We start from the raw sequence: 23,510 nt of genomic DNA on the forward strand, positions 1-23,510 counted from the left end.
AATAAACATCCACATTAGAATAAAAAAATATCCGTATACATAATAAAATAAACATCCAATTTACTTAGTAAGAAATAAATAACAAGATAATATATGTGGGATACCGAGATCGAAATACAGCAGCGACGGTGGCACAAAATTACGAGAGAGTAGTTGCAGCAAAAATAAAAACAAATTTAAAATTACGATTAACCTAATTAATTCAAATTTTAATTTTTAAAATTCAAATGAACTTTTTTTTAACAAATTGTTTACGTTGTTAAATTTTTTTTTATACTTTTTCAATTTAATTGTGTCTTATTTTATTTAGTTTAAGATAAATACAAAAATTAAAATAAATAGAATTAATTAAATACTTTTGTTAATTAAAAAATAAGAGTATTTTAAAAAATATTAAAATTTAAGTATTCATTTTAAAAAATTGTAGTTATGTGTCTATTTTTTAAGATATTAAAAGGACAAAAAATTTATTTATTAAGACTAAAATTTTAATTACAGATTGAGAGTTAAAAATGTGAAATACAGTATTGATCCAATCTTTTAACACTAGTCCCAGTTAATTTTAGGCTGCGTTTAGAAGAGAAATTTAAATTGAAAAACTGAGATTAAGACAAAAAAATAAAAATTAAGAGACTTAAATTAAATTAAATTTTTATATTATATTTAGTATAAAATACATTAAATTAAATTAATTTTAGTATTATATATAATTTAAAATAAATATAAAAATTAAAAAATAAATTTAAAATTTAAAAAATTAAATAAAAATATTTTTAATTAAAATTTCAATATTCATTCTCAAAATTTAAATCTCTTATATCTTCACTTTCTAAAAATCCTAAAAGAATTAAAATTTACAAAACATACGCTGAAATTTTAATTCTAATTTCTTATTTCTTAATTCTTATGTCTCACTCCCCTGACCAAACGCTACCAAATTGTATTTGTTGGCGCAAAGAAGCCACCTTGTCTTCTACGCCATCGCCATCTGCCTCCGTTGAAACAACAACTAACACCTCCACCTTCAACCCTTCAACACTCACGCGTTTTCGACTTTTCATCTATCTCTTTCTCTCATGTACAACGCTATTACCTTCCCCTCTTCTTCTTCTCTTTTCAGTCTCACATAAAACCAGCAACAACAATGGCTTCCACCTACAGCTGCAAGCATTGCGGCACCAACCTCAACCTGAGATCCTTCTACGCCTTCCCACCGGACTTCTACTTCGAGGCCGGCAACAAAGGTTCCGTCTCCTTCTCCGCCGTGGACGCCGCCAAGCTCCGATTCGAGAAAGAGGACAAAATCAAACCCTTCTTCGAAACCCTAAACTACTGGGGCATCCAACGAAAGAGGACCAAGATGATCTGCAACTCTTGCGCCCATCTCCTTGGCTACATCTACGACGACGGCCCTCCACTCACCGATACTCCCGGTCAGTTCCACATGGGTCCCAGCCAGGTCATACCTCGTGCCCCCAGGTACCGCTTCAAGACCAAAGCTCTCGCAATTCTTCAACATCCCTCTTAAGTCTTAACGTGAAAACTCAGCTGCAGTCGACTTTACTGAATAGTCTGTTTAGTTAAATCGGTTAAATCATTTCAATTTTCAAGGCTCTCAATTATCACTTCACCTGATTATTCACCTTTTGTATATTATGTACTTTATATTTCGAGCTTTCATTATCATGTCTACAAAATTAATCATCATTTGCATATGATTGCGTTTATTGTATAGTTTATGCTTGGTTTCTGAATTCTGATTGAATGTCAAGTTGGATATGAATTATGTCTGGCTATGATAGTTTTGAGAGAATAATTCTAGATATGTGTATTGTCATGTTGAATTGTTCTGTTTGGTAACCATAAGTAATCCAAGATAGTCTTTCATTTTTGCTGGATCAAGGTTGAGGTGATATTTTCTTCTCTGCAGGAAATGTACAATGATTCCTTCTAACTTCTTTTAACAAATTTATCCTTTTTTTTTCTTTGGAGATGCTTTAACACACTCCTATGAATTTAGCATCAGACAGATTTTTCTTGAATTCTCTTATGACTAGTATGAAATTGACTGTCAAAAAAACCATGTTCCCCATTTTTTTGTCCACAATCGTACCAAATCCAAAGCTGCTGCTGAAGAGATGAGTGCGATTTAGAACATTAACTTGAGTATCTCCTTGCAAAAATGAATCTTGCCATGTTATTTTTTCACATAATATTGTCATATGTGATCTTTTCACTATGAATTCATGTCTTGTAATATGTTTTTTGTCACATATAATTTTTTACAAGAGCAATGCTACATAGCTAGTAAATATTTTCATTTTTGGCCCGCACTTATCCAGCAATAAATTGCACACATATCTCTAGATGTTTTGCACACAAGAAGTATATAATTTGCATTTATATTTACTAGAATTTTATACACATAAATCAATACAGTTTGCACCAATGAATCAATATAATTTGTATCCACGCTTTTTTAGAATTTACACACATAAATGAGTAAAATGACAATTTAATATCTGTGCTAGTAAAAAATAATAAAAATTGCTAGTCCCCAAGAATTCTTCTTGCAATTTATTTTCTTATATGACATGGCGTGTCTAAAAAACGAGAAAAGAAAATACTTTTTTTTAGTCTACTCTATTTAAATATTTATAGGTAATTTACATGGAGTAGAATCTACAGCACTAGATGCCAGCTTATGCTATATGGTAAATTGGTAATATGTTCCATTAGAAGAAACCTTCTTCTACCTGAATTAGATGCATCGTTAGTCTCTTTTCTCGATTGTTTTCTCAATTTCTCATATTTTGGTTGTTTCTTTCGTTGTGTGCATTTTGGGGTATACAAGATTACTATGAAACTCTAGCGTTGGCGGTAGAATATACAAAGTAATTGTTGGTCTTGGGCACCGAAAGGTCGTATTTTATATTTTTATTATATATTTTATTCTTTTGTTGCCAACCGTTCATTCTGATTTCCATTTTATATTATAATGGTAAAGCTTGTATAGTGGCAACTAGCATGCGAATAATCAAATTTCTAATGTAAGTGATTTATGAAGGAAAGGAATCCAAAGCACAAATGTTTCTCCTTTTGGGAATAAGAACAAGGAAAAAGAAAAATTGAAATGAAACTGCTAGGGAAATCACAAAACTATATGCATTATTCATTAACGCAAGCTTTTGCACATCCCTGTGTCATGTCACGAACCTTGAACAGTTTGGTAGCGTTTGTTTTGAGATATTGATACAGAGACTAAGTATCATGTTTGTTGGTTTAGAGATTGATACTAAAATTTCTGTCTCTGTCCCAAAATTTCAATATTTCAATACCTCCAAAAAATAGGGACATAAGGGATTAAAATTTTTAGAGATGGAGGCTGAAATTTTAATAACATTTTATACCTAAAATACCTTTATTTCAATTAATTAATTCTAATTTTACTTTTGTACAACTTAAATTAAAATTTTATTCTTGTTTCAATTTCTGTCTCTTACTTTACACCAAACAGAATACTGAGATTTATTTTAATCTCTGTCTCTTAGTCTCTATTTCTCAATCTCAGTCTTTCCACCAAATGCTAAGATTACGAGTTTTTTTGTCTTGGCTGTCCTATAAATTTCTTGTACATTAAAAACCCTAGTCCTCAAATCTAGCATATACATATCTGGAGCTGAGATTCTTTGAACCGAATTATGATAATAACAGATGATGTTAACGTTATCTAAAGAAACTTGTGCAATTCTAATCTTGAAGATTTTGATACTGCGGAGGGATTGGATTCAATTATCTTAATTGTTTTTGGATGCTGGTCAAACCTCAATAAGAAACTTAGATAGTGATCAACCTACGATGTAATATTATAACTATGCTTCTTAGAATATAATTCCATCCCCATCTTATTTATAAAGAGAAATATTAGGTGGTTAACTAAAAACGTTGATTTTGCAGTATTCTCCTCTATTAAATTGATCGTATTTGCCATTTGCCAACAGTTGGCCTTTTGCTTTATAGAAGGGCCGGTACTGGTTGTCTAGTGGTTCATAGTTTATATGAGTTAATATCATTGAAATTTGAAGTGGGATTTAATTTGATCTTGAAATTTTTAATAGACTCAAATTAGATTTCGAAATTTAAAATCGTAACTCACCTTAATCTTTAAGCCAATCTCCGTTAATGACATATTGATTCGGTACATTAATTTGTTGCGACTTGGATTTCTTTGTGAGGACCGCAAAATTTTCAAATTGAGTTTGCTATTGTCATCTTTTGTAAGGATATTGGAGAGTTAATTAAGCTTTTAGGAAATTTAATAGGTCTTGGTCACATGAAATTTAGGCGAGGAGTTCAAATCTTAATAAATTTAACATGCAAAATCAACACAATTTATGGAAAGTAGCTCAAGAGTTAACGTGAGTTTCTATTGTAAATTTTGGGAGCCAAATTAAGTTAATCATAATTTAGTCACAAAAAAAGTCAATGTAATTTTAAGAGTCAATCTAAATTTGACTTCAAATTTTGAAGGTGAAATTGAATATTAACTCTAGGTTATACATTAGGACTTTAACCTAAAGTCCAGTAAAAAAAACTAAAGTAAATTAGCTCATTCCCAAAGAAAACTTAATCAGGTAAAATATTTGACAAGAAAGTTGATTTCGGTCTTTTCCTCGTAGATTATAAAATAGTGGTTCGAGATGAAATCAGGTAAAAATAGTGATTCGATATACTTTAGTTTTTTACTTTTTCTTTAGATGAAAAAACGATTAGGGAAAGAAACTTAAAGCATTAAGACTTGTAAACTGAATGGTAAATGTCACCCATTCTCAAGAAGAGTATTTAAGTGTGGAATTCACCTTACGATTTAACTCGCTTTCATTGATCTAATTCCCATTCTCATTGAATAGTTGGTCTTGTATTATTAGTAGCATTATCCACTGATTACAATAACCAGAGGTTGGGCCATAATTTCGAATAAAATTTTATTTTCAAGAGTTTAGTTAACAAATTCCCTAGACACTTTTGATAAGAGGTCAAATATGAAAAATTCTGTTGAAAAAAATAAATAAAAATATTTACTGTATAATTTTTTTTTATATAAAAATCATCAAAGCTTCTCAAATTGAAAACCTTATCAAATAAATGCTTTTTAACAAAATCCTTACTTTAATTTAATAGTGACTAGTTGCTTATGCTGATCTAAGTACCACAATAATCCATTGAAGATTCCTGATAGGGACGAGGTAACCTCCTTTAGAAGTCACTTCTTTGAGAAATGAAAGCCGCAACAACCATTCCAATTTATTTTTTAATTGAATCTTCGGTGTCCACACGCAACAAGAGGGATTGCTATATACACAACATTATTGTTATTATTGCATATTCCACTTGACTAAGATATTCCTATTCCACATGCTAGTGTAATCTCTACCACCACTCCGTATAGTGTGTGAAAGGTAGGTTTAGATTGTTAGCTAAGATCATAAGATCATGGTTTTAAATAGGAGAATTTTGATGTTGATGATTCATTCTATGATCACCTTTATTATTTTTTTTTATAGGAAACAATAAGGTGAATATATATAGCAAAGTTTGTTTATAATGAAGCAAGGGAAGGAAGAAAGTGATGTAGTTGGATCAAGGACAAAGAGAGTGGTTCCAAGGCCGCCTCCTCCTCCTCCGCTTCCAAAGTTCCGGGGATTCACAAGACCTAGAGTAGAGGAGAGCGTGACGAACCGGGAAATCGCGAGGTTTTGGAGGCAGAAGCGGATCGAGGAGGAGGATCATCTCCTTGCTGCCATCAAGGCAGCAGCAAGACTTCGAGCTCGAAATCTCTCGGTAAGATCATGATCATCCACATGCTTTTTTCCTTTCTTGTTGTATAAGACAACTAAGGAAAAGAGTGATAGAAAATAATCTTAATGTTGCAAACAGAATTGATAATGTTATATGACCGAGTTATTTTGATAACCAAATTCAACTAAATTGGTACAAGAGCTTATTAGTACAATAAAAACCAGTTGAACAAAAAGAAAAAGAGAAAAAAGACGGTTCCTATAATATATTATGAATTGTGATTGTTACTTGGTTCTGTTCCTCTGTCTGACCCTGAAGTTTTTGTTTGCCGTTTTATGTTGAATTCTTTGGACAATGGAGAACAGGAGGAAGATTATCTGAACTTTGAATTGTCCTTGAGGGATGAGAGTGATGAAGGTGACACCAAGAAAAAAATGGTCAAAGGGGTAGCAGTGCCAAATGATTGCAGAAAACAAGACAAGGAAGTGCGTGTTGGAATAAAGGATTGGTTAGTAAATTCCCTCTTACTATAGAATTATTTTATAAGATATTTTATTTTATTTTATTTTTTAAGTTAGGAATGAGATTCGAATCCGAGACCTTTAAATAAGAATAAAGAAATTATATCATTTGAGTTATAACTTGTTGAAAAAATATTTTATTAATTTGCTTTGCAGTTATTTGTACATTAGACCGAATTAGTACATTTATTGTTATTTATTTTGTAGTTGTTTTGAAATTTGCAGGTGGACAAAAAGCAAGTATGCTTATTTGAACCAACCAGCCATAGATTCCATGGATCCTTCCAAGAAACGAATTTCATCAACTTATGTTCCCAATTATATATCTTACAGTCCCAAGGCTTTGTACCCTACAGCTATTGGCGCATTTTAAGCCATATAGGTGTCTTAAGATGTATTTCAATCTGATTAATATCATCATTATTGATGTAATGGTAATGTTTCGTTTGTTTTGTTATTAAAATGTCAACGTGTTCATCTTTCGATTCATTTCTACTGTCTAGTGGTTTGAGATTAGGAGAAAAGAAAAAAAAAGGAAAGAATCTGGAAACTATGTACATGTAAAGTCATTGTATTGTTCCGCTTCCTGGTTATTCACCAGTGATTATTGAATGACGAAGGTCTTGTTACTTATTTAATCGTATTTATTAGAAATTATTGAATGATGAAATTATTAACACCAGGGCGCAGGGCGCTTATATGTGTTTATTTATAAATTTGGATCCTCTAAAGTTTGAATTTCACTTTAAAAAGTAAAGTGTAATTTTCTATCTTTGAATAATTTTTCTTTTATATTTATTATTGGCTTTACTTATAAAATTAATGGTAAGAGATCACACTTTACTCTTTAAAATGAAATTCAAACTTTAGAGAATCCAAATCTTTCATTTATATATCGCTGGAGGAAATTCTTAACTACTATAGGTGCAAGTTATAACTCTTAAAAAAATAAGACACTTGTTAGTAAAAATCTTAAAAAAATATATTAATAGTTTTAAATTATCTTTGTAATTTTTTTTTAATTTACGAACAAAGAATTTTATTTTTTTAATGTTTTCATAATATATTTAATTTTTTTATTAGAAATTTGATGAATTTTCTTTTCACCTAACGTTACTGTAAAAATCCATATTGTTCATCTTAAAAACTTTAAATTTAAGAATAAAAATATGCTAAAAAAATAAAATCATTTTTTTTTCTATTCTCTTTGATTTTTTCAAAGCCTTTCGTTTCTATTCTATCAGAACTCAAAAACACATTCTAAATTGCTAAGAACGTAGTAGAATTAACTAAAAATACTAGAATAACTTGTAATTTAACATAAATACCTATAAGTTTTCTTAATTATAAAATTAATAATAATATTAGATATACACTAAAATCAATTAATAAAATTAATTAATAATATAAAATATATATTAAAATATAAAATATATATTAAAAATAAATTAAATTATATAAATATACAATAATTAATTTTTAGTGTGTGGATAATATTTTTGTAAAATTAAACTAAGTTGGAAAGAAAGTAATTTTCCTTTTTTTATTTTTTCTGTAAAAAATCCTAACCAATCAAGTCATCTCATTGCTTTTTCATTAGGAAAAATTATTTATTTTATCACTTTATCCCAAAAGAGATCAATGATATTTAATATTTAGACAGCTCAACTCCAATTTAATAATGCACCAAAAATCAAAGTGACATGCAATTTTTCCAAAATCCAAAAATTCCCTTCACAACAAACAACCTTAGGTAGAAGAAGTAGGACTCGGCTGAATTTTTGAAGCGTAGAAGAAGAAAAATAGAAAAATAAGAAATAAATAGATAAAAAAAAAAAAACGCCAGCCACCGTTGCTGCCACTACAACAACAACCAAGTCATCACTCTTCTTCTTCTTGTCTGAGAGATTCGTTCAAAATTCTTCAGATCTTGTTGTTGTTATTCACAGTATCATCAGATCCAAATCTTGAACCCCGTTTTCAACAATGGCGAAGGGCAAGTACTCTCGCTTGCAGCCTCGGAAGTCATCGTCGTCGACGCTGATGCTCTCGCTGCTTGTGGCCTTCACCTTCGTCGTTCTCATCCTTCTCGCTCTCGGAATCCTCTCCATTCCTTCTCCCTCGCGTTCGCGTTTTCCAAAGCCTAACGATCTCACCTCCATCGCTCACAACACTCGAGACAGGTAAATTTCCGTAATTGCCCCTCTCCTATTTCGATTCTCTTTCGTTTCTATCTTAATTTGTTTTCAAATTTTGATTTTTCTCCCTCTTTGTCATTTTTTTCGGTTCTTTTGAGCAGAAGCGGTGGTTCTGAAGATGATAACGGAGAACAGTGGGTTGAAGTCGTTTCCTGGGAGCCTCGAGCTTTTGTTTATCATAATTTCCTGGTCAGTTGAAAACTTCTTCTCTTAATTATAATTGCTTTCTGTTTTCAAGTTCAATTGTGCATGAGATCATGGAAATCGTGTGTGGAACTTTTTTCTTTTTAAAATAAAATAAAATTTGGGTGGTTCCTGAGCTTGATGTTGTACTAGGAATCAGGATTTGTGAATCAGAAATGAGTTTGCCTTTAACTTTTAATATTCTCCTGCATTTATGCGAGGTCAAGCAATTGTTGAAATTTTGTGGTATTATGATTTGATCTCTAGTTACTGGTAGCTCATGTTGATGAATCCTCCTTTCTTTTGTTACATTTTCAATTCGAAGATTAGGATAATCACCCAAAATTGTGTTTCTGTTTTCTTTGGCTGCATGATGATGATTGATAGCGGCATTCAGATTAGTATGTTACGGTTTGCTTGTGAGCTTTACATGATGCAATGACATTGTGTTTAAATCCTGGTTGATGTTCATGTTTTTTGGGAGCATTAATTTGATGGATTGTATTGTTTTCACTTTCCAAATACTGAAATTTAGCTTATTAATCTGAGCAGACCAAAGAGGAATGTGATTATCTAATCAGTATTGCAAAGCCACACATGCAAAAATCGACAGTTGTTGATAGCGAAACTGGAAAAAGTAAAGACAGCAGGTTAGAGTTTTCTCCCCTATCTTTCTCTGTTCACTGTCCTTTGATATTGAAAGTTGTCTCCCGAGACTACCCTTGCTCCTCTTCCGTGATGATAGACCTTACCTTTTCGTATTTCTTTTACATTTAGAGTCCGTACAAGCTCCGGAACTTTTCTGGCCAGAGGACGTGATAAGATTGTGAGGAATATTGAGAAAAAAATTGCTGACTTCACTTTCATACCTGTAGGTAAGTACTCTGTTTTTGTCTTTCTTATGATATATTCTTGTTTGTTGGAAATGACATGCTACCTTTTTTGCCAATTGCTCTGCTATTTCACACATTAAATCCTTACATGAAGTTTTCCCGTTGATATTGGAAACTAATTTCCCATCAAGCAAACAAGATGGAATAATTTTAGTTGACTTTGCAATCTGGTTTTGTGGTCTTTGATCTTAGGTAGTAGCATATTTTTTGTTATATGCTTCACAAAGCATTACTTATACAATGTCTTGCAATGCAGAGCACGGTGAAGGGCTTCAAGTTCTACATTACGAAGTTGGACAGAAGTATGAACCTCACTATGACTACTTTCAGGATGAATTTAACACTAAGAATGGAGGTCAACGCATTGCAACAGTACTGATGTACCTGTAAGTGTCATCAAGTGGTCTCTTCTTAGTTGTTAGCTTCTATTTATCTTCAACATGAGGATATCTGTTCATGCCATATTCCATCTATATTATGATATTACAGTACAGATGTTGAAGAAGGGGGTGAGACAGTGTTCCCGGCTGCCAAGGGGAACTTCAGCTCTCTGCCGTGGTGGAATGAGCTTTCGGATTGTGGTAAAAAAGGACTTTCAATTAAACCAAAGAGGGGGGATGCTTTACTTTTCTGGAGCATGAGGCCGGATGCAACCTTAGATCCATCAAGTCTGCATGGTTAGTTGGTGGTTTTATTATTATGTGTGCTGCTTGATGTGTCAACAAGCTTTCACAAAAGGAGATATATTAACGGAAATTTTCACTTGATAATTTTCCAGGCGGTTGTCCGGTGATTAAGGGTAATAAGTGGTCAAGTACCAAATGGATGCGTGTCAGCGAATACAAAGCTTGAACATACATTACTACAGGTTTTATCTTCTCTTATTGTACTGTTAAAAAATAGTATATTACAATTGAGGCTATACATAAATTCTTTTGTCACTATTGACTTAGATTGAACTCATCAAACAACTCAGTTTTATGATCTTTGTTTGGTTATTACTTAAATAGGGTTCAGTTGTTGGATTGATATGACTTAGAAAGAGTGTCAAAACATTTAGTATGTAGAGCTATTTTGCACAATATTAGTCTATTAATTTACACCAACATCCAATTAGGTGTTATCATATAGACAAGCAATATCTACTATCTAAAACAAAATCACTTTTATCTATGTGGTAACACTTGATTGGATGCAAGTATAAATACTAAGAATTTTATACGGACATCCGTGAAAATTAAACTCTTTCAAAATTGGAAAACCGGTACTTGTGACTGCATTTCCTTGTTTGCAATGTAAAGTTGTATTCATGGCCTAGTGTTTTGTCTTGCATAGCATGATTCTTAGCTATTGCTTTCCAAGTTTCATATGATGCTAGTTGTTGCTCGACCACTCACGTTGATTGATTTATTGTTCAGGTTTCTAAGAGTCCATCATTCCCATATTGTACTACTTTAAAGGCTGAGCTAAAACTCTGCACGATAATACTTGCGGCCTTGAAGGAAATGCTTATAGATGCCGATGTTTCTGTGATTTTGGATGTTCCGTTGTATCCTCAGCTAACTAATTTTTTCCCCCTACATTTTTCATTTATATTAGTAAAAATATAATAATAAAATATAAAAAAGAGTATATACATGTTACAATTTGCATTAGGGGTTTTTGGAGAGAAATGTATCAAACCAATAGATGAGACCAGTGTACCTGCTCTTTCCTCAGAGTTCACTTAACCTTGTGTAGTTATCGTTGTTATTTACTTGTGTTGTTAATTAGCCCTTTACGAGATGCCTTTTCTACATCATTGCACCTTTTCAGTCTAAAAGACTAAAGAGCAGTGTTGAGTTTACCTTTTGAAAATGCTGTCATGATACTGGTAGTTTCCTACCTTTTGTTTTTCCGCTTTTTGTTTTTAATATTAGAGAAGAGTGTATTTATGAAAATGAGAGGTCTATCACACAATTGTGGAGAAGAGTTAGAAGAAATTCGGTAAAAAAAATTTGAGAGTCAAATTTATATTTATGATTTTGTTTTTTATTTTTCGAAGATCAGAAATTTAAGGGTCAGATTTATGTATCTGTAAAATTCTGTAATAAAATCTGACTGTCAAATTTTTTATTTTTATATTAAAAAAAATAACTCAGCTTACCCATAAAAGTGAATAACACACTATACTTATCTATTTCTAAAATAATTAGTCTTGTTTTTCTTTTCCAAAAAAAGAAGAAAAAGAAAAAGAAAAACAAGTTAGGTTGGTTTATACGATTTATAAGATTTAAGTTTTATTATGCCCAGAAATCATAACTACATGGTTGTCTTTTCCCTTTCAATAGGCAAGTATCAATCACTTAATATCTGATACATGTTCCATTAATCTCCTCCACCTGGATATGAATAAGGCCAAACAAAGCAAATATTGATATTCAGATTAATCACTATATAAATATATAGAATTCTTTCCGGTTATTTGAATATGAATAAGGCAATAAGCCAAGGTTAAATGATAACGAAACATATTTGGCAGTCATACACTCTTACCTGAAGGGCGTTGACTAAAATGCAGTTTCATAGTAGCTTTAATTATACGAGACAATAAACCATTTTTTTAAGCTCAACTGCCAAAAGAGAAATTTTTTGAAGGTATTAATTTTTTACGTATATTGAATATTACTTATGAACCTTTCTAATAAACGTTTTCAGTGTATTTATTAATTTTTTATGAAAAAAGGACATTGACGATGACGTGACTAAGAAAACTAATTACTGTAATTTTTGTTGTCCAAATATTTCCTTGTAAGTAGTGATAAATGAAAACTCTCATCCTTTCCCCCCCCCCCCCCCCCCCCCTTTTTTTTTAATTTTGTGAGAGCACTCAGAGCAGTAACAGAACCTAGTAAATATATTTCCAGATATTAAATAAGGTATAACATGAATACAATAAAAATTTCGTTAAATTGTACAGTCGATCAATTGTTCTATCATTTGGTGATTATAAAGTTTTAAAATTGTTAACTAATAAACCATCTCTGAATCTTTTTTTTTTTTGTCAGAAACCATCTCTGAATCTGATAACTATTTTATGAACTATAGGATATGTGGAATTGTGGATTGTTAGACTTCAGTCTCTAGCACTGCATATTTTTCGAGGCACACAAGGTTTATTAACCCCAGAACCCAAAAAAGAAAAAAGGTTTATCAACCCTTCAACTGATGATTCTCTATTTCTCTTGAAAGTAAATGTTCGCCACAACACTCAAACTCTAAAATAAGGAATAAAGACTTCTCCATTCTCAAATAAATATGAGAAATGAAAAGTGACAGCCAATACAACAACCCTTCATCGTTCCTTGGTTTATTGATACAACATTTGATAGCAAGGATTTTTTACCACCTTGGAGGAACCTTTATTTAGACAAAGTTAAAAATCAGTGGTGCGACTGTGTCCTACCAATGCCACCAGCCAACATTGTTTCTTTTAACACCCTTAATGTTTAGCATTGATCAAGTTTCTGATCACATATTGCAAGATGCCTCCATGGCTGAAGTAAGCAAGTTCAACCTGCAATGAAGTGGCTAAAACATCAACCAAGAAAACAGAATGATCAAAGAGTTGCAACAAAAAATGGAAGACCAAATATTACCTCTGTATCGAATCTTAGAGTAGTTGCAAACTTCTTCCCATCATCTGTCACCACTGTGACATCTTGACCAGGTCGGATTTCACTTATGTTCGGAAGATCAATGGTGTACCGCTCACGACCAGTCAATCCAAGACTATCGGCATCCTCCCCGGACTTGAAACATAGAGGGATAATACCCATTCCCACCAAATTACTTCGGTGAATCCTTTCAAAGCTTTTTGATATGACAGCTTTCACACCCTGACAAATGAATATGTCATTAAATTTACCAATAAAAAACACATTTTTTTTTATAGTAGAATGGAATCTAGGAAGTACCAGTAGCATCGGCCCCTTTGCAGCCCAATCACGGGAACTTCCACTTCCATACTCAGCACCAGCTAAAATAATCATATCATGCCCCTCGCTCTTGTATTTCTGAAAATAGATATGATGATCCAACAAGGTTACAAAGAAGTCAACCAAAAAAGGCTTGGGTTAACTACAGTAATCATGAATGAAAAATACACTGGAAATTTTTTGTGTGCTTTCTTTTGACATTTCCAGTCTAAAGCCAAACTGAATTTACTTTCTCTATTTCTCCCCTTTTTTGGTCTTTCAATATAGATGTCGTGCCCATATAATTTGATAGATTCAGGCAGATTGTCAAGAATGTTTTCCAGTCAAAATCAAATCTATCTATCACAGGAATGAGAAGGTATATGACATAGCATCATTATGATGTAAAGAAACATTGCCTCGTGCACCTACTTAGAAGAAAAATTACCATTGCAGCATCAAAGACAGATAACTTCTCCCCAGAAGGAATATGGATTGTTTTTGGTCCAACTTCTCCATTCAAGAGTTTGTTGACGATGCGAATATTAGCAAAAGTTCCTCGTGCCATCACCTCATCGTTACCACGGCGACTTCCATAGGAGTTGAAATCTCGTCTGTCAACCCCACGCTCCATAAGGTATTTGGCAGCAGGACTATCTTTATGTATGCTACCAGCTGGAGAGATGTGGTCAGTCGTAATACTATCCCCAAAATTGAGCAAACAGTAAGCATTCTTCACTCCGTGTCCACCGGGTGGAGACATGGTCATGTTCTTAAAGTAAGGTGGCTCATGAATATATGTTGATGAAGGGTCCCAGGAATAAAGAGTGCCAGTGGGAACAGAGAGATTATTCCACATGGGATTGCCCTTGGTGATCGCATTATATGTTTCCCTAAACATATCTGGCAGCACACTTGATTGTACAACCTGAAAATTGGACAAATAAGAACCATCACCTTTATACAATGAATTTGTACTGATATCCAAAAGTGATAGCTAACACAATAGGCTACTTACACTTGCAATTTCTTCACTGGATGGCCAAATATCCTTGAAGAATATCCTCTCTCCATCCTTGGTTATTCCAATAGGTTCAGTTTCAAAGTCAATGTCAACCTGCAGAATGTGTCCAGTTTAGAAAGTCCAACATAGAAGGAAAGACCTAATTTGGCATTAAAAGCAGGCCTGAACTCAATTCGCAAGAGACATACTGTGCCAGCAAGTGCATAGGCAACAACAAGAGGAGGCGAAGCAAGATAATTAGCCCTTGTTAATGGATGAACTCGGCCCTCAAAGTTCCTATTTCCAGACAAGACAGCTGCAGCTACAATATCTGGAATGTTCAGAAAATCAATGTTTAGGTCACCTAAGATTCCTTGACGAATACAAAGAGAATATCTGCTTACAAAAAAAATGTGTACCATTTTCAGTAATTGCAGAAGCCACAGCTTCATTAATATCCCCTGAATTACCAATGCATGTGGTGCATCCATACCCAACTATATGAAAACCTAGCTGGTTCAAATACTTCTGCAAGCCACTGAAGGTGAAATGTAATAGAAGTGTTTCAGCCACAGTAAGCTTGATGTTATTGCCGGTGTGTCACAGTATGTCACAGTTAATATACTTCGCATATTCTAAACATACCTCCTCTCTATATATTTAGTTACAACACCGGAACCTGGAGCAAGACTTGTTTTAATCCATGGCTTCACCTAATAGTCAAAATCAGATTATGAAACAATGGCAATCAATTAGTACCCAACAAATTATCCAGAAAAAAAAATGATGGATAAAAAAAAGGAAGAAACTGCAAATATGCAATGTATTCTTAGAAGGGGGAAAAAATCAATAATCACCCTTAAAAACAAAAACAAGCCTAAGACAGTTGCTTAGTTAATTTCAACTTTATTCAGAAAGAGGAAAGAAACAAGAACAAATGATGCACCAAGCCTGCAATTCCAGGACAACCACCATGTGCTTTTACTGCTTTAGTCATTTGTTTGGGGGGATAGGGAGTGCAATTTGGGTGCATTCAACAATATTAAAAAAAGATATAAAAGCAATCATACAATAAACATATAATCCTGATCATGTAGCCCAACTACAGTACATGCATATGATTATCAAGTTAAATCTTAAAACTTCATGACACAGGTAACAAAAAAGCAGAGACATTGACAAACCTCCAATCCCAAGTCACATGCTTTCTTTGCAACCAGTGCAGCTCCAAGCATTACATAAGGGTTTGAGGTATTTGTACAGCTGGTGATAGCAGCTATAACAACATCCCCATGCCTAAGATGTGCTTTTGTCCCATTGAATGTGAACTCTGCAACCTTATTTTGAGATTCTGTTGGTATGGCAAAACCCTGTAACAGTGCAATATACAGATCAAAAGACCATAAAAATAAATAAAGGCAAAAAAAAAATATCAAAAGCAGATAACTAGGATGAGTATATAATCATACAAACTACTGATCTGTATATAGCTGTTGACAAAATTATATCCATGGTTCAAGCAGCATACCTTAAACCCAACTTTATTGTTGAGGCAGGCATGCCAATCTACCTTCATTTCTTTCAAAGGGACACGATCATGAGGCCTGAAAAGATTTAAAGCAATGATTAAACTATGTAAAAACTAGAAAATGAAAACATGATTTTATTTTAGTCTGAATTATGTCAGCTCCCTATTAATTTACACTTACTATAAAAGCCTTTCCACACGTATGTCTTTTTATACCCTCAAAATAACCAAAATTAACTCCAAACTGTGATCAGACGTTACACATTTGTTGAAGTATCTTATGGAATTCTGGTCAATTTTAAACATTGATTCAGCTGCACAAATTGAATGTTTCTTCGCTTTTTCTCAATATATAGTTGAACAAGGGAATGAATGACACTTTCAGCAAATCATGATAGAATTTTGGAAGCATGTGTGTTTGAGAAAGACAGAAGTGTTATGTAGGTTTTCAAAATAGAGTGGAGGCATGTGTATAAAATGCATACAATAACGGCAGGAGCATTTTACCCTTACATTTAACTGGAAAACATGATTCCACATTACCTCTTTGGACCTGAGACACAAGGTTCTACATCCTCAAGTTTGAGCTCCAAATATGATGAGTACACTCTCTCCACTTGAGGCTGCATGAAATAAAAATCACAAGTCAAACGAGGCCCTTCCGAACCACTGAGACATAACTATTCCAAAAAACACATGCAGGAAGCATAGTACCTCATTGTAGTCCACAAACATCTTATTGGCTCGTAAATAGGATTCTATCATGGAAACCTGCAAGGGAGATATGTAAGCAAATGTAGACAACAAAAGTAGCATGATGTAAGTGTTAACTTACAGTTTCATCACTTCTTCCTGTCAACTTCAGATATTGCAAAGTGACATGATCAACAGGAAAGAAGCCCATGGTTGCACCATATTCAGGAGACATGTTTGCTATGGTGGCACGATCTGCCAAAGGTAGCTCACTCATGCCTTCCCCTGCATAAGAAAGGTAAAAAAAAAAACAATTATTTAAGGGAAGATTAATCAGGCAGGCAGGTCGTGCTATGAAGGACCAAGAAAAAAATCATAGCATCATTTGCATAAGTTAAGACTTGCCGTAAAACTCCACAAACTTGCCAACAACCCCGTGTTTCCTTAGCATTTGAGTAACAGTCAACACCAAATCAGTAGCCGTCACGCCACTTCGTAGTTTTCCTAATAATTTAAATCCAACAACACCTGGTAGGACCATGCTCATGGGCTGCAAAGACATTGAGAGATAAATAAATAATCTAATAACATCTTAACACCCAAATAATCAATTAACATGCTTGCTGCAAATAATCCACAGAAAAACTAATTGAATATACTCAATAAATTAACTCCATCGCGCTACTATTTAAAAGAATTTCATGGATTTCCATAACAAATGACAAATCTACATGTTCTTTTACCTGGCCGAGCATAGCAGCTTCTGCTTCAATTCCACCAACTCCCCACCCAGCAACACCCAAGCCATCAATCATAGTTGTGTGTGAATCAGTTCCCACAACACTGTCTGGATAAAGCACACCATTCGTGTTGAACACCACTCTACCGAGGTATTCTAAATTGACCTACACAAATTGAGTTGTAAAATTTAATTTAGGAGACAAACTATTATAAACTGCATTAAGAATCATGTGAGTTTTCCTTGCCACAGATAAAAACCTTCAGAGAGTAAATGTTACAGAATTAGGTCAAATATACATCTATAACAGTGGGGATTTGAATGAGGCACTGACCTGGTGAACTATTCCTGATCCGGGAGGAACAACAAGCATGTTATTGAATGCAGTTGAACCCCACTTGAGGAAACCAAATCTTTCCTTGTTCCTCTGAAATTCAAGTTCCATATTTGCCTGAACAGCATTTTCTGATCTCGCAACATCAACCTGAACTGAGTGATCAATGACAAGATCTACTGGTACCTGAAGGGAAACAATTATGAAATCGTTAGAGTTGAAGTACCTAGACACATAATAATAATTTAAAAAAAAAATCAATATTAGTCTCAACCAATTAATGTGCTCAAGCATACTGCTTACCAAGGGATTAATTCTATTAGAATCGCCACCAAGCTTGTTCATTGCGTCTCGCATGCAAGCAAGATCAACAACAGCAGGCACACCAGTAAAATCCTGATATTGACATGAAAAGCTCATTGAATACCACAAAAAGTTTGCTCAATTCAAATACTAATAAAAACAACATCCATTATATCTTCATGGCTTCACGGTACTTACCTGCAGCAGCACTCTAGCCGGCTTGAATGGAATTTCCACCTGTTTGGGAGCAGAATTCTCCCAATCAATAATTTTTTCAACGTCATGCTTCTTAACTTGAAACTCATCACAGTTACGAATCGCAGATTCCAAAAGTATCCTGATAGAGTAAGGAAGTTTATCTGCGAGGCAAACACAAAAAAACAGTCACCATCAAATTCTGTAATCACTCGAAATCAGATTTCAAGTAATCAATCGTCAAATGATATCACTACATTACGTCTCACACTCAGATTTCTTCCCTCCAGATCCAATCCAATTAACAACAATAAAACAACAACGGATCTCATAGAAGATGAATCATTGAATCCAGATTTCTTTTTTCAATATTAGTTAGTAATAACATCTACTGAGACCGTAATCCCTAAAAATAACAATAACAACTGCTAAGTTTTCAACATACTGCGTTATTTCCAATCAAGGAAAAAAAATATCAGCGAAAATTGGAAAAACAAAAAACTAACCAATTCTTGGATCATTAAGAGCTGGCAAGCTAAAGTAGCTTCCGAAGTCACCAGCACCACCAGGCTTCTGAAGCGTCTTCAGAATGCTCTGGAAGGGGTTTGCAGTCGCCGCTGCAACAACGAACCAACCAATCAAATTTGTCAAAAAGAAAAGAGAAGAAATACATGAAAAGCATGAATGATAAGAAGTGAAAGTGAAGGAGTATGTATTGTGTTACCCATAGTCTCTGAATGTAGCTATGAGATTATGGATCGATCAAACGAGAAGGAGAGGGAGTAGGTGAAGCGAGAAGCGAAGACAGATATGAATTGATAAAGAGAAGTGAAACAAAGTGGAGCGTGCTATTCTGGTATTGTCCTAATATAAAAATAAAAAGAAAATAAAAAATTTAAATTAGTATGTATAAATTAAATATATTATATTTAAATTATTTGTTTACTATTGATTTGATTATTTTAATACGACAAGTTTAACTATTTTCATAATTTATTATTTAATTAAAATAATTAAAAAGTATAAAGATTCTGTTCTGTTAATTTAAGTATTGGATTAGTTGTCGTCACAGTGTGCTTGAGAATTCGAGATCCGTTGATGTGTCATATGTTATGAGCGTATATTCAAGCTTGATCCTCCTTCCCTCGCACGTAATATTCTTACTCTCTTCCTCCTCCATGTTCCATATTCCATATTCACCACGTCAAATCAAATCAAAATGAAAAATATCTCGTAGTTTTAAACAAAGATTTTTATTGTTTGGGTTTTTTCTACCTAATAAGTTTGTGAATTTGTCGACTATACAAAAATGGAAGTTTTATATAAGGAAATTACGTTCTGTAGGACTTCACTATTATTAAAATATTAGATTCTATTACTTTCATTTTTATTTTTATTAATTTTTTAAATTTTGAATTTTATATATTTAAAAAAAACAGATAAATTAGTTCTTGACTTAATTTATTCCATATTTGAAAAAGAACATATTTATTAATAAATATTATTATAAATAATTCTACTGAAATTAAAAATTAAAAAAAAAGTATGTTATAATTTATAAACAAGTTTAATCACCCGTGCCATGCACGTGATAAGATTAAAATTATAATTTTAAGTTGTTATGTTAAATTTCATTTTAATTATAATAATTTAATTAATAAAAAAATCATATTGTATGCGTTGTTTTTTTTTCTTAATATAGTGTTAATTGTATTAATTATAAAATAGTTATTTAATCTACTTTTTTTCAATAAATCAGGCATATATACTCGATATGACCATAAATAATTTAGTAATACTTAAATCTACCAACAAATTTTTATATGTTGGTATACTGTGAAGTTAAAAAATATCAAAATCAGCTCAAAATGAAGAACAAATTAATAGGGAATCCTAATGCAGAAAGTTTTGTAATAAACAATAAATAATTTAAACCTACTGAATAACAATTCAATGCTATCCTTTAATACCTGCAAAATATATATATGAAACAACACTGTATCAATGTTTGTATATAAAATTATATGATTAACGTAATTATAAAATTGTTTGTCAAGAGAATAAAATTATACGAATTTTTATGATAATTTTAATATTCTCAAACTATTAATGTACAATAAGAATTCATCTATTAGTTCCTAGAATTTCTAAATTTTTTTAAGTGATAGTAATAAATTTTAATAAATAAATAGATTTAGTAAGACATTTTGTTATTACCTTTTTATTATAGGCCTCTCAAAAACTTCTCTATATACCACATTCATCGTGCAGTAATTTCCAAGTGTATTAACCCGTACCATGCACGTGATAAGATTAAAATTATAATTTTAAATTATTTTATTAAGATTAATTTAAATTATAATAATTTGATTAATAAAAATATAACATGTTATGTATTATTTGTTTTTTCTTAAGCTAGTGTTAAATATATTAACTCTAAATAGTTATTAATTAGTTTTAGTAATCTACTTTCTTCAATAAATCAACCACATATACTCAATGTGACCATAAATAACTTAATAATACTTAGACCCACCAACAAATTTTTATATGTTATTTTACTGTCAAATAAGAACATATCAAAATTAGCTCAAAATAAATAATAAATTATTAGAGAATTCTAATGCATAAAATTCTCTAATAAACAATGAATAATTTAAATCTACTAAAAAAGAACTCGACACTTTTCTTTGATACTTGCAAAACATATACCTAAAATAATATTATATCAATGTTAGTATACAGTTTTACAATCATCGATCGTATTTACTATACATGACTCATTCTTAAAATTTATTATATACACGTGTGCAGTCGGAAGATAAATTACTGGACTTTATTTTATTTTTCTAAATTATTATAATTATGCATTATTCATTAAATACTAATTGTAATATTGTAATATAATTATAATAAAGATATTTTTTCTAAAATAAATTTAGAAGAGAGAATAGTACTTTCATTTTGGAGGGAAAATGAATTCATGAGAAATTGACACCTCAATTTTATTAGTTGATAATGTATTAAATATTGATTTTATATAATTATAATAAAAATATTTCTCTAAATTAGTATAATCATGCATTATTTATTAAATGTAAATTGTAATATAATTATAATAAATATATTTTTTAAAATAAATTTAGAAAAAAATAGTGATTTTATTTTAGAGAAAAAATAAATTCATGAGGAATTAACGGCCACTTTTATTAGTTGGAAAAAAATCCAGTTTTAGTATATTTTGTCATTATTATACATTTTTCTCTAATCATATATCCACTATTTTCTTTTCTTTGTTTCAGCATTTTGAACCTGGGTTTAACTTCTCGTAGTTCTCGCTTCTCAATCATTCTATTAGATGTAGTTGATAACTATTGAAATTCTTTGATTAATATAGGAGAAAAATATATTATTATATGATAGAATTAATATGAGTATATTTTATTATTAAATAAACAAAGTTAATATAAAATAAAATTATACATAAAAAAAACAAAGAAAATAAAATTAAAATAGCAAAAGTGATAAAAAGATTATTTTTATAATTTTGTTTTATCATTTTTATGTATAGAAGATTAGAAAATAGTAAACTTTTAACTAAATTAATTTATATTTGTTGTATTCAATTTAAATAAGTAATAAATTATCTTATTTTAATTTATTCCTTAAATTTATATATCATAAAAATTAAATCAAATAATTAATATACATAATTTTAAATTATGTGATACTTAAATATCTATTCAAATCAATTAGTTGATATAATTAATTCATCATAATGAATTGATTTTAATGAGTTAAACAAAATAATACAGAAGCATGCTACGTTGATTCTATCATTAAAGATAAAAATTCGATTTTTATATGATAGGATAGATAATATAATAGACGGCGAGAAAGAGAAAGATAAACATTTTAAATCCTAAGTTGTTTCATTTGAATGTTGCCATGTGGGTATCACATTATTTTACTTATTCTATCATATGGACCCTTTTGTAACTTTATTTCAATATCAATAGAATTTCACTACCTTTGAGTACTAAATTAAAATTCAAAATGGAACTAAAAAAAAGTAAAAATTATAAAATTATTGATTGAAAAAACACTCTAAATAATAAAAAGCCAAATTAACTTTAATATTAAATTCATTAATACGATTTTAATTTTATATAATAGTTAGAAAATATATTAGTAAAAGCAAATGGAAGAATAGCTTTAATTAGTATTTGATAAAATATTCATTTAGAATAATTAAAAAATATAAAATTATGATATTATTAAAAATAATATATTTTTATGTTAAAAAAATTATATTTAAATAAAATATTTATAAAATATAAAATTTAGAGTAACATAGCTTTATAAACATTAATCATTAATCAATTATGAACTAACATAAAATTATAATATAATTTATTTATGAAAAAATCAATAATTAATATTAATAAATATAAAAATCATCCAAACACTTTAATTAAAAGTATGAATGGTTAATTATTATTCATTATTAATAATATTTTGTTCATAAAAAAAACTGAAAATATAATTATTCAGATTTAGATTTTAGAAAAATAAACGTATAAGTAACAAATGATCTATTTTATCATGTATATTATAAATTAATGAATTAAACTAACTGATATAACAAATTCTAATTAATTAATTGGTATAAATTATAATAAATTATATGATATTTAAAAAGAAAATAAAATGAATAAAAGAATATAAAAAATAGAAGAATAGAAGACTACAATAAAATAAATTGAATGTAAGTTTTTTTTCTTTTTACAAATTTTATATCACATCTGTTTCAATAATAATAAATAAAAATACATCAACTTAATATCTAAGAAAAAAAGATGAGATAAAATCATAACACAATTCTAAAATAAAAGTTTAAAGTAAACCATAATAATATAATTGCACAACACAAATTAAAAGTAATTTCACACTACAAAATACCACACAAATAGATAAATGACTTAAGCTTAATTATGAATTTTTTATTTATTTATGCAAACATGATAACACCATGGTCTATAAATGCTTAATGGATAACATATCATATATTTCTCTAAATGATGAGCACGGAAGTTGAAGAGTGTGTGCTGATTTGTGTTCATGATAGTTGCCTTCTTGTGACGGCGCCTCATAGGAAGAAAAAG

At 30.9% G+C, this 23,510-nt stretch overlaps 4 protein-coding genes across 4 annotated transcripts; 3 read left to right on the forward strand and 1 right to left on the reverse strand.

Annotated features, from left to right (window-relative positions):
* Positions 1 to 700: 700 nt before the first annotated feature.
* Positions 701 to 1,902, forward strand: LOC112747694 (uncharacterized protein At4g08330, chloroplastic-like). The gene has a single exon (XM_025795861.3). The coding sequence runs from the start codon at positions 1,145 to 1,147 to the stop codon at positions 1,526 to 1,528; it is 384 nt and encodes a 127-aa protein (XP_025651646.1). The 5' UTR covers positions 701 to 1,144; the 3' UTR covers positions 1,529 to 1,902.
* A 3,234-nt stretch (positions 1,903 to 5,136) lies between these two features.
* On the forward strand, positions 5,137 to 6,953 carry LOC112747698 (uncharacterized). The gene is made up of 4 exons (XM_025795864.2): positions 5,137 to 5,459; positions 5,565 to 5,841; positions 6,165 to 6,307; positions 6,546 to 6,953. The coding sequence occupies exons 2-4, from the start codon at positions 5,605 to 5,607 to the stop codon at positions 6,691 to 6,693; spliced, it is 528 nt and encodes a 175-aa protein (XP_025651649.1). The 5' UTR covers positions 5,137 to 5,459; positions 5,565 to 5,604; the 3' UTR covers positions 6,694 to 6,953.
* Positions 6,954 to 7,963: 1,010 nt separating this feature from the next.
* On the forward strand, positions 7,964 to 11,451 carry LOC112747697 (probable prolyl 4-hydroxylase 3). Its single transcript, XM_025795863.3, has 8 exons — positions 7,964 to 8,503; positions 8,620 to 8,707; positions 9,254 to 9,351; positions 9,479 to 9,576; positions 9,851 to 9,980; positions 10,084 to 10,271; positions 10,373 to 10,462; positions 11,013 to 11,451. Exons 1-7 carry the CDS (start codon positions 8,307 to 8,309, stop codon positions 10,444 to 10,446), a joined length of 873 nt encoding a protein of 290 aa, XP_025651648.1. The 5' UTR covers positions 7,964 to 8,306; the 3' UTR covers positions 10,447 to 10,462; positions 11,013 to 11,451.
* Positions 11,452 to 12,782: 1,331 nt separating this feature from the next.
* Positions 12,783 to 19,556, reverse strand: LOC112747696 (aconitate hydratase 1). Its single transcript, XM_025795862.3, has 21 exons — positions 19,416 to 19,556; positions 19,070 to 19,209; positions 18,852 to 18,962; positions 18,349 to 18,509; positions 18,151 to 18,243; positions 17,848 to 18,033; positions 17,518 to 17,679; positions 17,180 to 17,324; positions 16,917 to 17,059; positions 16,796 to 16,852; positions 16,625 to 16,704; positions 16,082 to 16,157; positions 15,738 to 15,923; positions 15,199 to 15,266; positions 14,973 to 15,091; positions 14,763 to 14,884; positions 14,569 to 14,667; positions 13,999 to 14,478; positions 13,551 to 13,649; positions 13,233 to 13,472; positions 12,783 to 13,150 (listed from the first exon to the last, which is right to left on the reverse strand). The coding sequence occupies exons 2-21, from the start codon at positions 19,071 to 19,073 to the stop codon at positions 13,076 to 13,078; spliced, it is 2,706 nt and encodes a 901-aa protein (XP_025651647.1). The 5' UTR covers positions 19,074 to 19,209; positions 19,416 to 19,556; the 3' UTR covers positions 12,783 to 13,075.
* Positions 19,557 to 23,510: the final 3,954 nt, after the last annotated feature.

Source organism: Arachis hypogaea, chromosome 15 (genome assembly GCF_003086295.3).
Source record: "Arachis hypogaea cultivar Tifrunner chromosome 15, arahy.Tifrunner.gnm2.J5K5, whole genome shotgun sequence".
Classification (NCBI taxonomy): Eukaryota; Viridiplantae; Streptophyta; class Magnoliopsida; order Fabales; family Fabaceae; genus Arachis; species Arachis hypogaea.